Consider the following 17990-nt stretch of genomic DNA (forward strand, 5'->3'; position numbering starts at 1 on the left):
TTTCTTATCTCCTATAATCAAGAAATACCATATCGGTTAACAAATTTGTGGAATTGAACTACGAACTGCTGCCCCATCCACCGTATTCTCCATATTTGACCCCGTGCGACTTCTTTTTATTTCCAAACCTAAGAAAGTTACTCACCGGGCAGAAATTTGAGTCGAATGACTATGTCATCATTTCGTTTTTCTTTTGCAAGCTAAGTATTGATCGGACCACCCTCGTATTTAATACATCTTGCGCTGATTATTATTCCTTTGGCTCATTTCTTGACCTCTTCCTTATAATTTTGCCAAGTTTTTTTAAACATACATTAATTATTAGTTTATAATATTCCCTGAAGTACATTTAAGTGAGCTTTAACAATTGAATTTTTAACAAAATTTGCAAATTTTAAGACCAGTACCACAAAAATGATTGTTGCCTACATCTAGAGATCACTATTTATTCCACTTCTTGATGTGTATGCATTTTAAATTTTTCTTTCAGAAATACCGCTATTTCACATTCTAAACGCAAGAATAACATTCGGAAACATCTTCGCTATGGATTCTGAGGTACCACATGTATCTCAACTTCAAGAAGAAGGTCGACTGACTTGTGTATTAGATGAAAGCTTATTCAAATGCCCATCTGGATATGCTCACATTGGTAAGAATATATTTATAAATATAAAAATTTAGCTTTGCTTTCAAAAAGGAGTATGAGATACTCTTACTAAATATTACAATTACTCAATAGAAGCATGTTTTATAAGGGCGTCAGTGATTTCGATGCGTTGACAAGGGAAATGTATTTCAGTGATTTTTATTTGGATGGTAATGACATATATAAGTTATATTGATGCACAAAATGAATTTTGCATAAACGCTAGAGTTTATTGTATCCTCTCCGAACTCCCCATTACCCTGTCGTTTTCTCTTCTACCTCTTGTTTTACTTTCCTTCTTAAGTCTTCTCCAATAGCGAATATCGTCGTCTATATTCTACATCCCGTTATATTTTATTATCCGTTTAGTGATATTATTTTTTTGACGTTCTTTGATGACCTCTGCAGCTTTTGTATTTCATCTCTGTATGTTCCCTGTTCCAATTGCAAATCTGCGTTTCCAATTGCAAATCAGTTGTGCTGTGTAAGTTAGTGACGTATTGTAAATGAATGCACAGGAACAACATTTATAGCTGATTTGGTCTGTTCAATATGCTTTAACAACCTATAGTTGTGATATCTTCTTCTTCTTATTGCGCCGTCTCCTTTCGAAGTTTGGCGATCCAAATGGCAATTGTAGTTTTGGAAACTGCTGCGCGAAAGATCTCTGCGGATGAGCGGTCGAACCATCTCCACAGGTCTTTCAGCCACGAGTTCTGGTGTCTTCCTACTGATCTTTTGCCCTGTACTTTTCCTTCCAGTATAACTTGAAGTAATTCATATCTTTCGCCTCTCAACACATGACCCAAGTATTGCATTTTCCTCTCTTTGATTATTCTTAGTAATTCTTTTTGTTTACACATGCGACGAAGTACCTCAACATTAGTAACTCTTTGTACCCATGGAATCCTCAACATCCGTCTGTATATATACATCTCAAAGGCATCTATTCTTTTTTCTATTTCAGAGTCCATTGTCCAACTTTCACAGCCATACAGTAAGACAGAAAAAACGTAACGTCTGATCATTCGGATTCTAAGCTGTAGACTAAGGTCTGATCTTGTAAAAAATGTTTTCATGCTCATGAATGTTTTCCTTGCTTGTTCGATTCTTGATATAACATCTTAGTTGTGATATAATATCAGAAATATATTATGGCGTCCACAATTATTCCAAAGGGGAATCTTTTAAAGATATAGAGATTAAGAATTAAAGCATCCATATTTTTTTCCATATTAATGGAAATCCTCTATGTTATATCATTTTGCAGAATTTCAATATGCTTCAAAACTTTTGCACATATTTAACATAAATCACACACAGCAAATGGTACAACTTTGAACGACCTTGTTTTTGTATTTTATTACACCACTGTCAAATAAATCTCTAGTACAAAAATTACCAAAGGACCTTAAACGGTTTTAGATTATCATATTTTCTTTAAAATTGTGTTTTAAAGGAACTAAAATATTGTGAACAACAAATTAGTTTATCATATATTTGCGTTTGAATTATTGTATTATAATAATTAACCTAGTAACCAAAGGAATGTTTATTGTATAGCCAACCCTAATTAATTTTTTTTTTCGATGGCTTGATAGTAAGTTTAAATATATTATAAAACATTATAATTAACGCAAAAGTTGCTGTAGTATTCTGTTAATTGTTATCATATTCTAAATGTAATTGTAGGTTTAGATGGTCGTCGACAGTTTAGTATGGAAGAAGAAGATGATTTGCTTCAATTCGCAATACAACAAAGTTTGGTCGAAGCTGGTACGGAGAGAGAAGAGGTAAGACCTATCTCTTTTTATATTCAGTTTCCTAGATCTTTTCACTAATTTTTTTTTTGAAACGGGTTATATTTTTAAATCATATCCGCTTTTATTATGTTTGTTATTATTTTGTACATTTAATGGTAATCATGAAGTAACCTTTGATAGAATATGATAGTTTAAAAGACCTACCAAGTCGAAGTAGGTAGAGATCTGAAGTGTATTGTTCAGTTTCAGCACAGGCCTCGACACTTTTAACCATGATTTTTGTTTTTTAGGTGGATATTTGGGAAGCCCTTAAAGCCCAGAAACCATCCCGACCAGAAACACCTAATTATGTAGGAGGAGAGGAGGAACGGCAATTACAAAGGTATGTATATTATTATAACTATCCCATCGTGTTCTCAGTTGTGAGTAAATTATTTTTCTATTTTTTTTTCTTTCAAGAAAACGTATAACATTAACCCCAGAACCTCGGTCTCTGAACAAAGAACGTATAAGAAAACAATCGCTTTAAAAGTAATTAATGTAGTTCATGCTTTATACAGTAGCCTGTTCATTTCATACATATTTTAAAAGATCATTTCCTCTTGTCTTTATATCCCATCCTCATCATCATTTCTCATTTTCTTTGATGTTTTTTCGTCAATTAATCTTTTTTTGGGTCTTCCTCTTCTTCTCTGCCCAATGTTTCTATCAAGAAGTGTTTGTTTTCCGTACTGGATCATTTTGCTCCATCCGCATTAAATGACAACTAATCTAGACGCCCTATTTTGATGGGTTTGACGATATCTGTTTGATAGTATATTCTGTACAGTTTTTTTTTGCAGTTCATCATACACCAGTATGGAATCATGTACTAGCATTTACAGGTCTAGTGGATCAGTACCATATGTTTTGGAATCACTTGGTAGTCTCCAAAGTGTTTGCCGTCTAAGATTTAATGCCGCGCAGTTATATACAAGACATGGTTGACTGTTTCAGTTTCCTTTTACAGTGGGAGCTATGTTGTGTTAGGATTCAGACTCTTTTCCAGTCGCAGACAGTGCTTTTTGGAACTTCTAACGTCGGCTCTAGGCCGAAGTATTTTATAGCTGTTCGTCTTTTAGCACATTCACCAGCTGTTTCATTTCCGTATATTTCACGACGACGTAGAATCTGTACCAGTGTGACACTGTTATATTCCGTCAGTCTATCAATTTCTCACGACATTCCCACGCTAGTCTAGAGACTACCTTAGAACTCCTGAGAGCCTTCATTGCACAAATCTCTGCCTGGAACTCTGTACAGTTTGAAATTGTGTCGTTTTTTTAATACACCATTGTCATTCACCGCTCCGTAAATTCCCCTCAGTACTTTTCTCCTAATGTTTTCATTACTTTTGTGTTACTGTTTTTTAGAGCTTCACCTTTGTATTTCTCGATATATTTGAGGATTTAAAAGAGGTATACAAATTCGTTCATTATTTCAATGGCGTCAATGGCATCAATGCTTAAACTCACATGTTGGCTACGATATGTTGACGATACATTCATCATTTGGCACCGCGCCCACGGCCGGATCCTTTGTTGTCATTTCAAGGCCATCTAAATGGTATACATCCTAGTATCTAGTTCACGATGAAGATGGAAACTGATTCATCGCTACCATTTCTCGACGTTCTAATAAAGAAAAACCAATCCCAAGGTTTTCATCACTCTATCGAGAAACCATCCATACCAACAGATACTTGCAGTTACTTGAGGTCTCACATGCAAATGTTGGCTTCATTGTAGTAGCAGCTATGGTATTGGGGATGTAGCTTGCTACATTTTGTGGATCACGTGGTTGTTTAGATTGTCCCATCAAAAAGGGGGACAAGAGAGATTCAAATATATAAGAAAAACTACAACAAGAGATCTTGTATTAGCGACAGTATAAATTTAAATATTGCCTTGCCATTATGTTGTAGATAAACAAATTTTTAAAAAGAAAATAGCAGTTGGCAAGAATAATTAAAATATATTTTATACAAATATGTATGAATTTAATTATTATTAAAACAAATTATGAAAGTTAAATGAATTAAATAAAAGATCCTATCTACATGTACCTATTAAGATTTTAAAATAACACATGGCTTACAGGTTAGTTAGATTATAAAATAAGTCAAAAGAGATTATAAAAAATTAACTGCAAATTGCAGCTTAATATTTGTAATACTCACCCCAAGAGAGATTAAAGAACAAAAATGGTTTTATAAACTAAAATTACACTTTAAATAGACGAAGATAAAAAACATTCCCACTTCTGTATCTTGAAGTGAAACTGACAGACGGAAGTTTAGAATTACCAACAAACGGATAAACTTTGTCGTTAGTTAAGCTAGCTACGGGGTTATACAAAAAGTAAATGGGAATATAACTGAAATAAATGAAAATTGAAAAATAATGATTAAAGAGAATACGTAGTTGGTAGAAAAGTTGATCTTCAACTCATTTTATAAGAAAAATAATAAAACAAAACAAAGTTAACAAATGAATGAGATCAACAGAAAGTAATAAACATGTGACGTTTCTAACGTTACAATACTACTTGCAGTATATTAGAGGAAAGTAAATGATTGCATTGATAGGTTATCAATATATTTTGAATGAAATTTTTTAAAATATCCAAATAACATGATTTATATAAATAAAGAATAATTTAGATTCTTTTAATTACTTCCTACTTCCACGTTTCTTGCATATCTTCTTTCTCCATTTAAGTGGTATATGATTTATAACAACATGAATTGTTTGTAATGTATTCTGCTAGTAGTAATGCGCTCCTTTATCTATTCGCTAGACATTGTTACTATTTATTTGTAGAGCTATTCAAGCCAGTTTAGAGCTTTATCAGCAAAACGCATCACCCAACACTCTGTCCACTTCCAACGCGAGTCCCGAAGCAGACTCAGATTTCCACTTAGCCCTGATGCTCTCTCAACAAGAGGAAGAAAAGAAGAGACAACGGGAAGAAAAGGAACGGCTAGATGAACAGAAACTGCTGGCGGAGATTTTGGAATTGTCGCTAAAAGAAAAATAAGATTTTGTCCAACTAGAAACGGTTGTATTTGGATGTTACCCAGGTACACTGATTTTGAGGAATGGTGGTATGTTCTGAAATTGTAGATATTTCTTTATTTTCTTCCAACAATAATTATGTTTATTATAACAATTTTTACATCGTGTTTGATGTAGAGTTTAATGGATATGATAATACGATCGTTTCTAATGACACAAGAATTAAAAAAGCAATAAATATTCTTATATTTACTCTTAAATTAAGAATTATAAACAATTTCTTAAGCATATCACGTGGATTAAACCAAATATCATCATAAATGTACCTTTAAAATGTACTATTTCTATTAAAAAGTATCAAATATCTCCAATTTATCCATATTTTACCAAATTCTCAATTTCGAACAATTTTGATTAACCTATCCAATACCTCATGTAACATGCCCATGGGATAATAAACTCATTCTTCACAACAGAACTACAATAGGTATTACTTATTTCATATTAGTCTGATCGGAGCACAACTATTGTTTGGCATACAAAATTATCTAAAACTCGACATAATGGAAAAGTTCTACTTGTAAGATAACTGCTACATGTGGAACTAATAATTCAAGCTACTAATGAGTCGTTGAGACAAAATTGCATCTTATTCGATATTATTGGTGCAGGGCAATGTTAATTGTTGTAAATGTTGTAAATGTTTTTTTTATAAACAAATGTTATTGCTTTTTTAATTCCAATAAACCATAAATTACCTCCAAAATAGGTAAGATAATAACGGCACATTAACATTATATCAGCCAAAATTCTAATCATAAATATGTAGATATATCAAAAGGTTTAGCTAGTCTACCGGATTAAAAAAATAAACCGAAGAGGCAATCAAATATCTATAGTTAATCTATAATCTTAATGAAGGGAATAGTCCCTGTTGGGAATAATGAAGTATTTGATTGTTAATGTAGGTTTATTTAAAAAAACTCGCCAGTTTTCTAAAGATTTTCGATAAATTGATTTCTAGTGTAATACGATACTGTGGTAAATTTAGTCAATCGAATGTGACTGAAATTAAAATGTATATACTATGTAAGATAATACATTTGGGATTAAATATTGTGTTAGATTTACTATTTCTGCTTACAAATTTATTTGAAACAATATTACAATTATTGTTATCAATAACTATCGTTGTAGCTCGGTTCTGTTAATATATAATAAATATAGTTCTGTCATTCCATGCTGATAGATAAGACATTTGCAAATGCAATGCCAAATTCAGTAATTAGATTGTTGTACAATATTTATTAGTTTTTTATTACAATTTAGACGAAGGTTCCTGTACAGAAGGACGAACTTAAAATAGAGGAGACCTGATAGCTACTACGTTTACTTCATTAATTGAGGGGTCCGGCAGTAAAAAATGGTAAGGGACGATAAAGAAGATTTGGGTTTTGAAGAGTTGAATTTTGAAAAATATTCTTATATTTTTTATTAAAATGCTAAATTAGCTAATTTTATGCTAAAATTAGCTGATTATGTTGTTAATCAGTAAGCAAAATATGAAATACCAAATATTTTTTTACAATGTTTATTGAGGAAAATATGAAAATATTGACTACAACTTAACATTATTTACCTAAAATATTTGAAAAAATTTAACGTAACGTGTTAAGTGGTGTTGACTTCACATAATTTGGTAGGTACTAGTTTATTTTAAATTTATATACCATTCGTGATAAACACTGGAATTCGTTCCAAGAATGATTTTACATCTTTCAGTTTTTCTGGATGAATACCAAGGGGATAAATATATTTTTGCATTATTTTATTTTATTTTTCTTCTTCAGCTATTGGTCTTCCTCTTTTATTCAAGGACATGGAATTAAATAATTCATTGTATGATGCTAAATATCTTTTTTTTATTTTATATAGTATATTTTTGGGAATTTCTGAAGGTAGGCATAATTTCACACTACTTTGTAAAATACCTATCGGTTGATTAAAATAGCTTTTCAGTACTCAACAATCGTATATAACCTCTTGCTGGACCCTAGTTACTAGAAAAGGTTTCTTTTTCTGACACTTCTTCAAAATATCATGGCGCCGTCTCCTTTCGAAGGTTGATGATCCAAATAGCAATTGTAGTTTTGGAAACTGCTGCGCGAAAGATTTCTGCGGATCAGTGGTCGAACCGTCTTCTCAGGTCTTTCAGCCACGAGTTCTGGCGTCTTCCTATTGATCTTTTGCCCTGTACTTTTCCTTCCAGTATAACTTGAAGTAATTCATATCTTTCGCCTATCAACACATGACCCAAGTATTGCATTTTCCTTTCTTTGATTATTCTTAGTAATTCTTTTTGTTTACACATGTGACGTAGTATATATATATAAATATATATATATATATATATATATATATATATATATATATACTTCGTCTATACTGTATATATACATCTCAAGGAAGGCATCTATTATTTTTTCTACTTCAGAGTCGATTGTCCAACTTTCACAGCCATACAGTAAGACAGAAAAAACGTAACATCTGATCATTCGGATTTTAAGCTGTAGACTAAGGTGTAATCTTGTAAAATATGTTTTCATGCTCATGAATGTTTTCCTTTCTTGTTCATCGATTCTTGATAGGATTTCTTTTTTTGGATTACACTGACTATTGATATTTGCTCCCAAATATTTTATGGAATTTACCTGTTCTATTATTTGACCCTTGGCATACACCTGTACGTTTATTGGTGTCTTTGAAAATACTAAAGTTTTAGTTTTGGAAACGTTTAGATTTAACCCTGTCTCACTCCTCGTCGGATTTGTATGTCTTCGGATGTTGTGTGCTCCATTTCAATTGTTGCCGTTTGGAGCCAGTATAGTTCTGAGATAATTCGCAAGTTTTGTTCGTCAACTCCAGTTGTTCTCAGAATTTCGATCATCTTTTGATGGTTAACGCAGTCAAATGCTTTTCGATAGTCAATAAAACATGCATATACATCTACATTCATGTCTCTGCATCGTTGCGTTAACACATTTAAAGCAAAAAGAGCCTCTCGTGTTCCCAATCTGTTTCGAAATCCGGTTGAGTGTCACTCATGTGGAACTCGCACTTCTTGTAAATTCGTGTATGGATAATTATGAGAAAAGTTTTAAGGACATGAGACATCAAGCTTAATATTCAATAATCATCGCATTGTGAGGAATTCGATTTTTTTGGTAATGTTACGAATGTTGATTTTAGCCAGTCTGTTGGCATTTTACCTGTGTCATATATCTTATTGAATAGTGCTGTTATTAAGTCTAGTCTTTTACTTTCGTTATCTGCAATTAGTTTTAGTATTTCGACATTGATATTGTCTGGACCGGTGGCTTTTCCATCTTTCTGAGATTTTACTGCGTGGATCACTTCTTCTTTGGTTATTTGTGGGCCTTTTTCTTTATTCGATTATCTGTGGATGGTGGAGAACAAGGTCTATCGTCGTCAAAAAGAGTTTGTATGTATTCTTTCCATCTCTCTAGTTTGTCTCTAGTAGAATATTGACCGAGTTTCAAATATTTACTTGATATCCGCAAAATTCATATTACTTCTCACATTTGTTTTACTTTCACATTTTCTTCAGAGTTAACTATTGTAGTTGACAAAAATATTAAGTTAGTATACACAAAATTTAACTACTAAACATAAATCAAATACCACAAATTTACAATGCATATAAGAATCATTAAAGTGTATCGGATATGTCACAAAGTTGACACCAGAGGATGAAGAGCATATCTGTAAGACCTGTCTTTTAACTTAACTTGTCAGAATATATAAATATTAATATCAATTTTCCAAAACAAAGAAAAAGTGCAATCTGAACTAATAATCCTTACTAAAAAATTTAAATATAAGATTTGTAAAACGGAAAGTACACGTTCCATATGTAAGTGCTATATGAAAATAGAATTATATGATATTCCATCTTTCCCTTTGTTTAAATCTGTACTGACTTTTAGGGATCTATAGAATCTAACCTGACTTGTTAGCGTTATTACCATCAAAACGTTGTGGATATCAAAAATATCTACTCACTTTTAATTAACTTTAATAGAAATTTAGAACTATATAAAACAAACTATTAAGCATATTCAACGATTGGTATTCAGATTTACAAATAAAAAAATCAACTTATTTATTTATACTCTAACACAGTATTTGATCACGATTGTACTTTCAATCTATTTCGGTAATAAAAAATAATGTTCTTATATTATAAATACAAAAAAATCTACAATATGTTTTAATACTAGGACGAATAAGAGAAATCAAATCGCTTAATTTAAAAACCTCAAACCTTTGAAGAAACTTGGCTTTGGATTGTTTTATTAGAATGTTTTCTTGGCCCTTTCTTACTTTTTTTATTTTCCTGTAATACTAGGTGTCGAAAGAGACATACTGAGAAGAGCTCTAAAATATCCGAAATATTTCAATCTTTTTATCAGATCTGCTGTGTTTTTTTTTCAAAGAAATATCTTAACCTAAAGCAATATCTTAAAAAAAATTGTGGATTTTTCCACCAAAATGGGATCTCTCTTAAGTAGTGGTACTTTTTAAAACTTAACCACAGCTTTGAAGATGGCTTTGCCAGCCGAAGGTGCTCAGCTAGGAAATAAATGTTTACAACCTTCAAACTTTTCCATTCTTTGATTTGTCATAAGTGTGTACAAAAAGATATCAGTCTTTTTATTTAATAAAACAGTTTTTTCAATCTATTTGTTAAGCAAACCTCTGTTAAAGTCAAAGATTTGACGGCTCCTAGGACCGTAAATCTTTATCACTCTTCTGCTGATAAATTTTTAAATTTATACCTCCACATTGAGTATGTTTCTATCCCGCACGTATACCGAGTCTAATGACACATTTTCTTTAATGCCCACGATAAAAAGGTTGAAGAATAATGTCGTCAAGATAAATGAATTTACCTAAAATTGGTAACACTGGCACAATAAAGACACATCCTACAAGCAACACATAAAAGCAAGTTTGGTATCCCAGAAAGAATCCTGCGCTTACAATAAGCTAAACAATCAATCTCGTAACACACAACCGATTGTTGGAAATTATGTTAAGTAGGCAGAAAGCAGACAAGCTAAAAAGTATACTTCTCTCTGATAATACTATGAAATGCAGAATAGTCGATATGGTCGGTGACATTCGAGACAAATAGTCAAAAACTTAAAGAAGAGCCCACATTTTTGTATTTGTGCGAATACACTTTTTGCGAACACTTTATAGTAAGTTTGTGAGTACGATCTGTTTTTAAAAAGCATTTGCGACAAGAGATAGAATAGATAAAATGTATCGCCGTTTGTAATAATGGCATCTAAGGTTTTAGCTTGTGATTTAAATGACTTACTTAAGGAGGTGATCAAAATTATGAAATAAATTAAAGATAGAGCCACTATTTAGAATCATTTGTAAAGACATGATTTCACTGCTTCAAAATCTTTATAATACATGTATACATGTCAGGTGACCATTCAAAGGAAAGTATTAGCACGAGTACTGGAATTACAAGGTAAGCTGTTAATAAGGTGTATAGAAACTGTATAAATTTGTGTTATTTGCTATTCTAGAAGTGGCTAAAATTCCAAACACGTCACATTTTTATTGCACAGACTACTCAGATAGCTTTTTTGGCGCTATATAAAGACAAAACAGAAAATGTGAATTAGAAAGGTTACAATAATTTAATCATTGTCCAAAGCTATACGGTTGCTGTAAATTATATGGTTTTAAGAATGGGAGATCTCTTTCTCCCTCATACTTCTGCCTGCCCTAGTACTACTCCCTCCACATGATATAAAGTCCCATTAAAAGTTTTGTCTTTTTGAAAAGTGTTTTTTATAAATCATCATCATTGGTGTTACGGCCTGAGTTGAGCCTCGTCATTCCTAAGCTTTATTGAGAACACCGATCTTTCTGACATTCTCATCTACCCCATTCCTCCATCTCAACCTTGGCCTATTTTTATATGTGTTAGAAAGCACCCATGTCTCTCAACCGTACATTAGAACTGAAAGTATTAAGTATATTAATTATATATATCCATGATCTTTGCCTTGCTTGTTATGCCGTCACTTCTAAATTATTTGAATTATTACTTTATTATTTATCTCTTCCAATATTATGTTGCTGGTGTTTACTATGCTTCCCAGATAAGAGAATATTGTTGAAGAACATCAAAATTATAATCATCGACGTTAAAGTTATGTCTCATGTTTCTAACTCTGTGACTTGTCCCTCATGCCATAAGCTTAGTTTTATTTTCTTTGATAACCAGATCTATCCCTCCTGCCGTGTTGGAAAGTGCAGCGTGTTTTATTAATATTCTATTCAAATCTCAACGTTCCACAAATATATATTTCAAAATTAACAAAAAAATATTTTCGTCCCTATAAATTAATCTGGATTGTTTCATTTTAAATTGTCATAAATTTAGGGCCGGTTGTTCGAACGCTAATCAAAACTTGATTGTAATCAAATATTTAATTACAAGCAAATACGTCACAGCAGCTGGCAAAATTATTAAAAAATGCTTAATATTATTATTGATTTGTAAATAAAAACATAAAATTAACATTAGAAAGAGTTTAATTATGGTTTATTTTAAATTAAAACGCAAAATAATAAAATTGAATAAAATAAATCAGTTAATGTAACCTCAAAATATGACGTATTTGATTTTAATTAAATATTTGAGTTCTGATTAGCGTTCGAACAACCGGCCCTTAAAATATTACAGACTAACCTAATTGATTGCTGATATAGCAAGCTCTAACTACCATTTAAAAGGATATTATACGATTCCAATGTTAAATCCTATATGTCCAGTTCTGTGTCTTCTATGCATGTATATAGATTATATTAGAGTGTGATCAGAAGGATATTGTTGATTACTCTGAGGTTATTAAACTGGCCACAGATGAAAACTTAAATTTACAGGAAGAATTCATCTACAACTAATGTGACTTAACGTGACCACAGATGAAACATGAATCGATTATGCTGTCCATATATCTAATCTTTGATTAATGTCCTTTCTCATCGGTTGGTTCAAAATGAAATAGAGTTAAGATTTTATACCAAATTTGTGTCTTATGAATTAGTGAATATTTCTGGAATATAACAGTTTGTAAAAGACATCAGTTTTCTCAGTATACCACGACCACTTTTGGCAGTCGTCTGATAGACAACGTTGAAACAAAAGACCATATTTAACGCCTTTTTTTATTGACCACATACGCGTCTTGTTTTGGACAAAAAATTATAACAAATACGTAAAGACGTATATTTTACTACTTTATATATCTTTACACTCAATATGATTTTTGCTTTTTTAACTACGTTTCTCAATTTACACCTTTAAATTGCTCATAGTTCTAGTTCTAGTATTTCATCCTAGATTAACTCAATTAATAAATAAGTTGCAAAAGCCAATACATTTGTCGCATTTTCTTTTGATTTTAAACGAAAAAAGTGATAAACGACAAATGATTAATACATATTTGTAGATAAATTTGGTAATTACTAATCCTAAATAAAATTGATAAAAAAATTTGTTGTACTATTTATTTATGTTATTAATTAATATTTATTTTATGTATTTAATTGTTTTAAATGTAAATCACATTTTCCATAAATTACAATTATGTCTGAATAAAACATTCTTATTAAAAAGTTAGTCTTTTTTATTTTATCTAACCTGGTTCATCTACGGCTCTGAAAACAGAAAAGGATATCTACTAATACAACAGTTGTTAATGCTGAACAATTCATTAAGAAAGGGTAATAAATTGCTGTCAAGTTGCCATTCCTTAGCCGTACTGGGTGACAACAGACAGAAAATCAACAATAACATAAAATCAAAATGATGACAAAAGTTTCAAAGCCAGGAATCTGGGGATATTTCAGAAATTACCCAAGATGAGATACAATATGCACTCAAAAAATGAAAAATACAGCTCCGGAAGATTAGGGAATAGATAAAGAAGCTATAAAGTTTGGGGGTAACATTTTTTCTGAAGAAAATATAAGATGTCTTCAATATCGGCTTGTATAGTCAAACTGTACACTAGAATAATAACCAATCGATTGGAAACAAAATTTTAACTGTATCAGCCAAGAGAACAGGCTGGTTTTCGCCCCAACTACGGTACAAATGACATATAGAGTGCATAGAAGTCTTGGTTGACTACACTAGACTTTGTAGACTTCCAGGAAGCGTTTGAAACTATCGAACTACCCGTACTTCTAAAGGCACTAGATGAGTGTCGAATTGATCATAGGTAAACCAACATTATAGAAAATATATATATATATATATATATATATATATATATATATATATATATATATATATATATATATATATATAATATATATATATATATATATATATATATATATATATATATATATATATATATATATATATATATATATATATATATATATATAAACTCCTGGACAAAATTAACGCACCACTCATATTTTTCTCAATAATTTTTATTTATTGATAATTTACTGTACGACAAGTTGCCTATGGACCTTGTTTGATGGTGACAGTTGTTATGTAAGCTAATAATAGTCTTGTTTTAACAATAATTTGTATTAAACTTCGTTTTAGACTAAAAGTGAGTTAAATTTTTCATTAAAAGTGCCGATTAAAGCAAAGTGCTTGTGACAAACAAGCTTTTTATTGTGATATTTTTCATCATATGCATGTTTGGAAGTTCATTTGCATAAAAATCAAATAAAAAAATGAACCGCCAAAGAAATTTGTCAATGGAGGATGCAGTGCGAGCATCGACTGGCCTAGATGAAGGATATTCAATGCGATACGTTACAGGTTTGTTAGGAAGACATCATTCCAGCATCAGTCGCAAGGTAAGGCGATATAATGAAACAGGGTCGTACCATCGAAGACCAGAGCAAGGGCGAAAACGTTGCACTAATCAAATTGATGATCGTTTTTTGAGACAACGTGCTCTAAGAGATAGGAGAATCACCAGCAATTTGCTAAAAAATGAACTAGCACATGTTCGAAATGTCACGATATCATCTCGAACAGTTAGAAGACGTTTACATGAAGCAGAATTGAGCAACAGGAAACCGGCCAAAAAACCCTTGCTTGCCAGAGAACACAGGGTTCAGAGATTGAATTTTGCAAGATTGCATCAAAATTGGACCATCGATGATTGGAAACGAGTTCTTTTCTCCGATGAGACTAGAGTAAGCCTAAAAGCTCCAGATGGTCGTGAGCGTGTCTGGCTAAAGCGAGGAGAAAGGTTTGCCAGCTGCAATATCTCTCCTAAAGTACCTTTTGGTGGTGGCTCTAAAATGTTTTGGGGGGGAATTTGCTTTGAAGCTCGTACGGAGTTGGTCCCCATACGTACGAGGTCTATGAATGTCCATTATTACTTAGACAACATTTTTATCGAACATGTAATGCCTTTTGCTCCGTTTCTTGAACCTAATTTTTAATTCATGCAAGACAACGCTCGTCCTCATGTGGCTCGACAGGTTATTGGCTACCTAAATGATGTTGATATTCCATTATAAGAGTGGCCACCTAACAGTTCGGACATGAATCCTGTAGAGCATCTATGGGACTATTTAAACAAAAAGATTCGAAGTCGTAGACCCCCTATTGCCAACCACAACCAACTCATTGAGGCCGTTATTGAAGAATGGGAGAATATTCCGCAAGCTTTTGTTGAACATTTGATATTAAGCATACCTCGACGCATAAATGCAGTCATAAGAAGTAGAGGAGGGCCTACACGGTATTAGTGTTAACCCAGATGCATTTTATTGTGTTACTTTACTGATTTTTTTCCTTTTTCTAATTTGGAGGTATGCTAGCTTATTTACGCATTTCCGGCAAAAACTAATTTTTAAAGAAACAATAAGGCAAATTAAGGTCATGATGGACTTATTTAAGTCATGTTGGACCTATTTGTAAAAGTTTATTATTATTTCAATGTAACTTAGTTCTATTTTGTGTTCATATTGTAAATATTTAGATTAATTAAAGTGGTGCGTTAATTTTGTCCAGGAGTTTATATATATATAGCAATGCTACAACTATAAATCTGCACCGTCCTACCAATAAGATACATATCAGGAGAGGTGTTCGACAGGAAGATACTATGTCACCAAAGTTGTTCATCACTATACTCGAACATGCTTTGAAGTCACTGGAATGGAAAAATAAAGGAATAAATGTCGATGGCGAGATGCTTAGTCATCTACGACTCGCAGACGACATTGACCTTACTTCAGGTGACCTAAAAATTGTCAGTGATATGTTAAATGAACTCAGCGATGCAGGTCTGAATATCAATTAACAAAAGCCAAAATTGGAGTTTTCGAGCTCCGAGCCATCCCTTGAAGGTAGAAGACGTTGAAATTAAATTTGTTGACAGCTACATATACCGTGGAAATATGGCAGAGATAATCAAAGTTAATAAGGGTTAGTGTATAAATAGTAACTAGGTTAGTAATAAAGCGGTCCTTTTAGGTTTGGTATTTTTACTTACATCCAGAACTTCATTTCGCGCTTGTACAACCAGAACATCAATTCGTGATCAAAGATTCTGTACATGATTACAAACATTGTTCTACAGACAACAATGAGGAAGTATTAACTATATCTAATACAATAATAGAAAAAGTAGGACACTGTAAATATTTTAGCGCATGGATAACGGAAGCAGAAGAACAAGCAAAAGATAAGATGCCATATAAGAATAGCAAGAGCCACCTTCTTGAAAATGAAAAAGCTATTAACCAATAGAGACATAACATTAAAATTAAGAACGAGGTTATTACGATGGTATATATTCTCCGCATTGCTGTATGGCGGTAAAGCATGGACGTTAAAAAAATCAGACCTACATAAATTAGAAGCATTCGAAAGATGATCTTCTCTTTTTATTCTTTTTATATAGACATGAACATAAACACTCTGTCTGTTTTTCAATGTGCCTCCAGTAAGTTGTCGTTCCATCGTTTTCGTGGTCTTCCTATTGGGGAACCGTCTCTTGTCGTCCTTACTACTCTATTTGTTGTTATTCGGATTATATGATCGTTCCATTCTACTCTTCTATTTCTTACACAGTTCTTAATGTTCTCCACCTTGAATCTACGTCATATATATGTACTTCTAGCTCTGTCCCATAGTGTCTTACCATAAATTTTTCTAAGTGTTTTCTCCATATTGTTTCATTCAGGCAACCTGCGGCTCCGTTTGCTCTATTCACTTGATTTTCCACTTCAGCTCTGAGTTTTCCGTAGCTAGATAATGTGTTTTCATCTCTGCTGTCTCTAACATTCTTTTTGTCCTCTCTGTGTCAGGTCTTGTTTCTACCGCGTATGTCATTATTGGTCTGATGACTGTTTTGTAAATTCTGACTTTCGTTTCTTTTCCGATATTTTTATTTCTCCATATTAGGCAGCCTGCGGGTCTGTTTGCTCTATTCACTTGTGCTTCCACTTCAGTTTCGAGCTTTCCGTAGCTATAAGATATGTATCTCACATTATAGATAATATGATGCCTAAATATTTAAACTCCATTACTTGTTCTATTATCTGACCTTCCAGCTCCAATTTACATCTTAGTAAATTTGCTGTTGTAACCATGCACTGTCTTTTTTGAGAAAATTAACATGTTAATTTTCTGGCGGTTATATTAAGTTGGTACAGCATACGTTGTAAATCAACTTCACTTTGAGAGAGTAGTATTGCGTCGTCTGCATAGCAGATTATTTTAAGTTGTTTTTCTCCCATTTGGTATCATTTTTAGTTCTTACTTTTTATATTATTTCATCCAAAATCAGGTTGAACAATAGAGGACTCAGGGAATCTCCCTGTCTTATCCCACTGCCAGCTTCAATCGGGTCGGTTAGTTCTTCTTCTACTTTTCCCTTTCTTGTGTTGTTTTGGTAGATATTTTCGATCGTTTTGATTATTCCTAGAGGTATCTCTCTTGCGTACAGTAAGTGGATAACGTCTTTTAATTTGACCCGGTCAAATGCCTTCGTAAGGTTCACGAAACACAGATATGCCGGTTTGTTGTATTCAAATGATTTCTCTTGCACTTGCCTCATTATAAATATAGCGTCGGTGCATGATCTTCCCGACCTAAAACCTTATTGTTCTTCTGCTAGTGTTATAATTTTATTCAGTTTATTTGTTATCACTTTGGTTGTTAATTTTAGTGTTGTGTTTAATAAATTAATTCCTCTGTAATTTTCCGGGTCCGATCTGTCTCCCTTTTTGAAGAGAGGTATTAGGATGCTTGATCTCCATTCTTGAGGAATTCTGTTCAATTCTATTATTTTTTGGATTAGTTTTAATAGTTGTTTGGTCAGATCTGGTCCTCTGTACTTTAGAAGTTCGTTCGGTATTCTATCCTCTCTTGGTGATTTTATATTTTTAATTTCCTTAACATCTTCCTCCTCAATA

General features: G+C 32.4%; 1 protein-coding gene across 1 annotated transcript in view; it reads left to right on the forward strand.

The window, feature by feature from the left end:
* Positions 1–13435, forward strand: part of LOC140440026 (ankyrin repeat domain-containing protein 13D) — a 42946-nt gene extending 29511 nt beyond the window's left edge. Inside the window, exons 8-11 of the mRNA XM_072530265.1 lie at positions 491–652; positions 2342–2442; positions 2703–2794; positions 5274–13435. Of these exons, the coding sequence (XP_072386366.1) occupies positions 491–652; positions 2342–2442; positions 2703–2794; positions 5274–5490 (572 nt within the window). The 3' untranslated portion in view covers positions 5491–13435. The remainder of the gene's footprint in view (positions 1–490; positions 653–2341; positions 2443–2702; positions 2795–5273) is intronic.
* Positions 13436–17990: the final 4555 nt, after the last annotated feature.

This window comes from Diabrotica undecimpunctata, chromosome 4 (assembly GCF_040954645.1).
Source record: "Diabrotica undecimpunctata isolate CICGRU chromosome 4, icDiaUnde3, whole genome shotgun sequence".
NCBI lineage: Eukaryota > Metazoa > Arthropoda > Insecta > Coleoptera > Chrysomelidae > Diabrotica > Diabrotica undecimpunctata.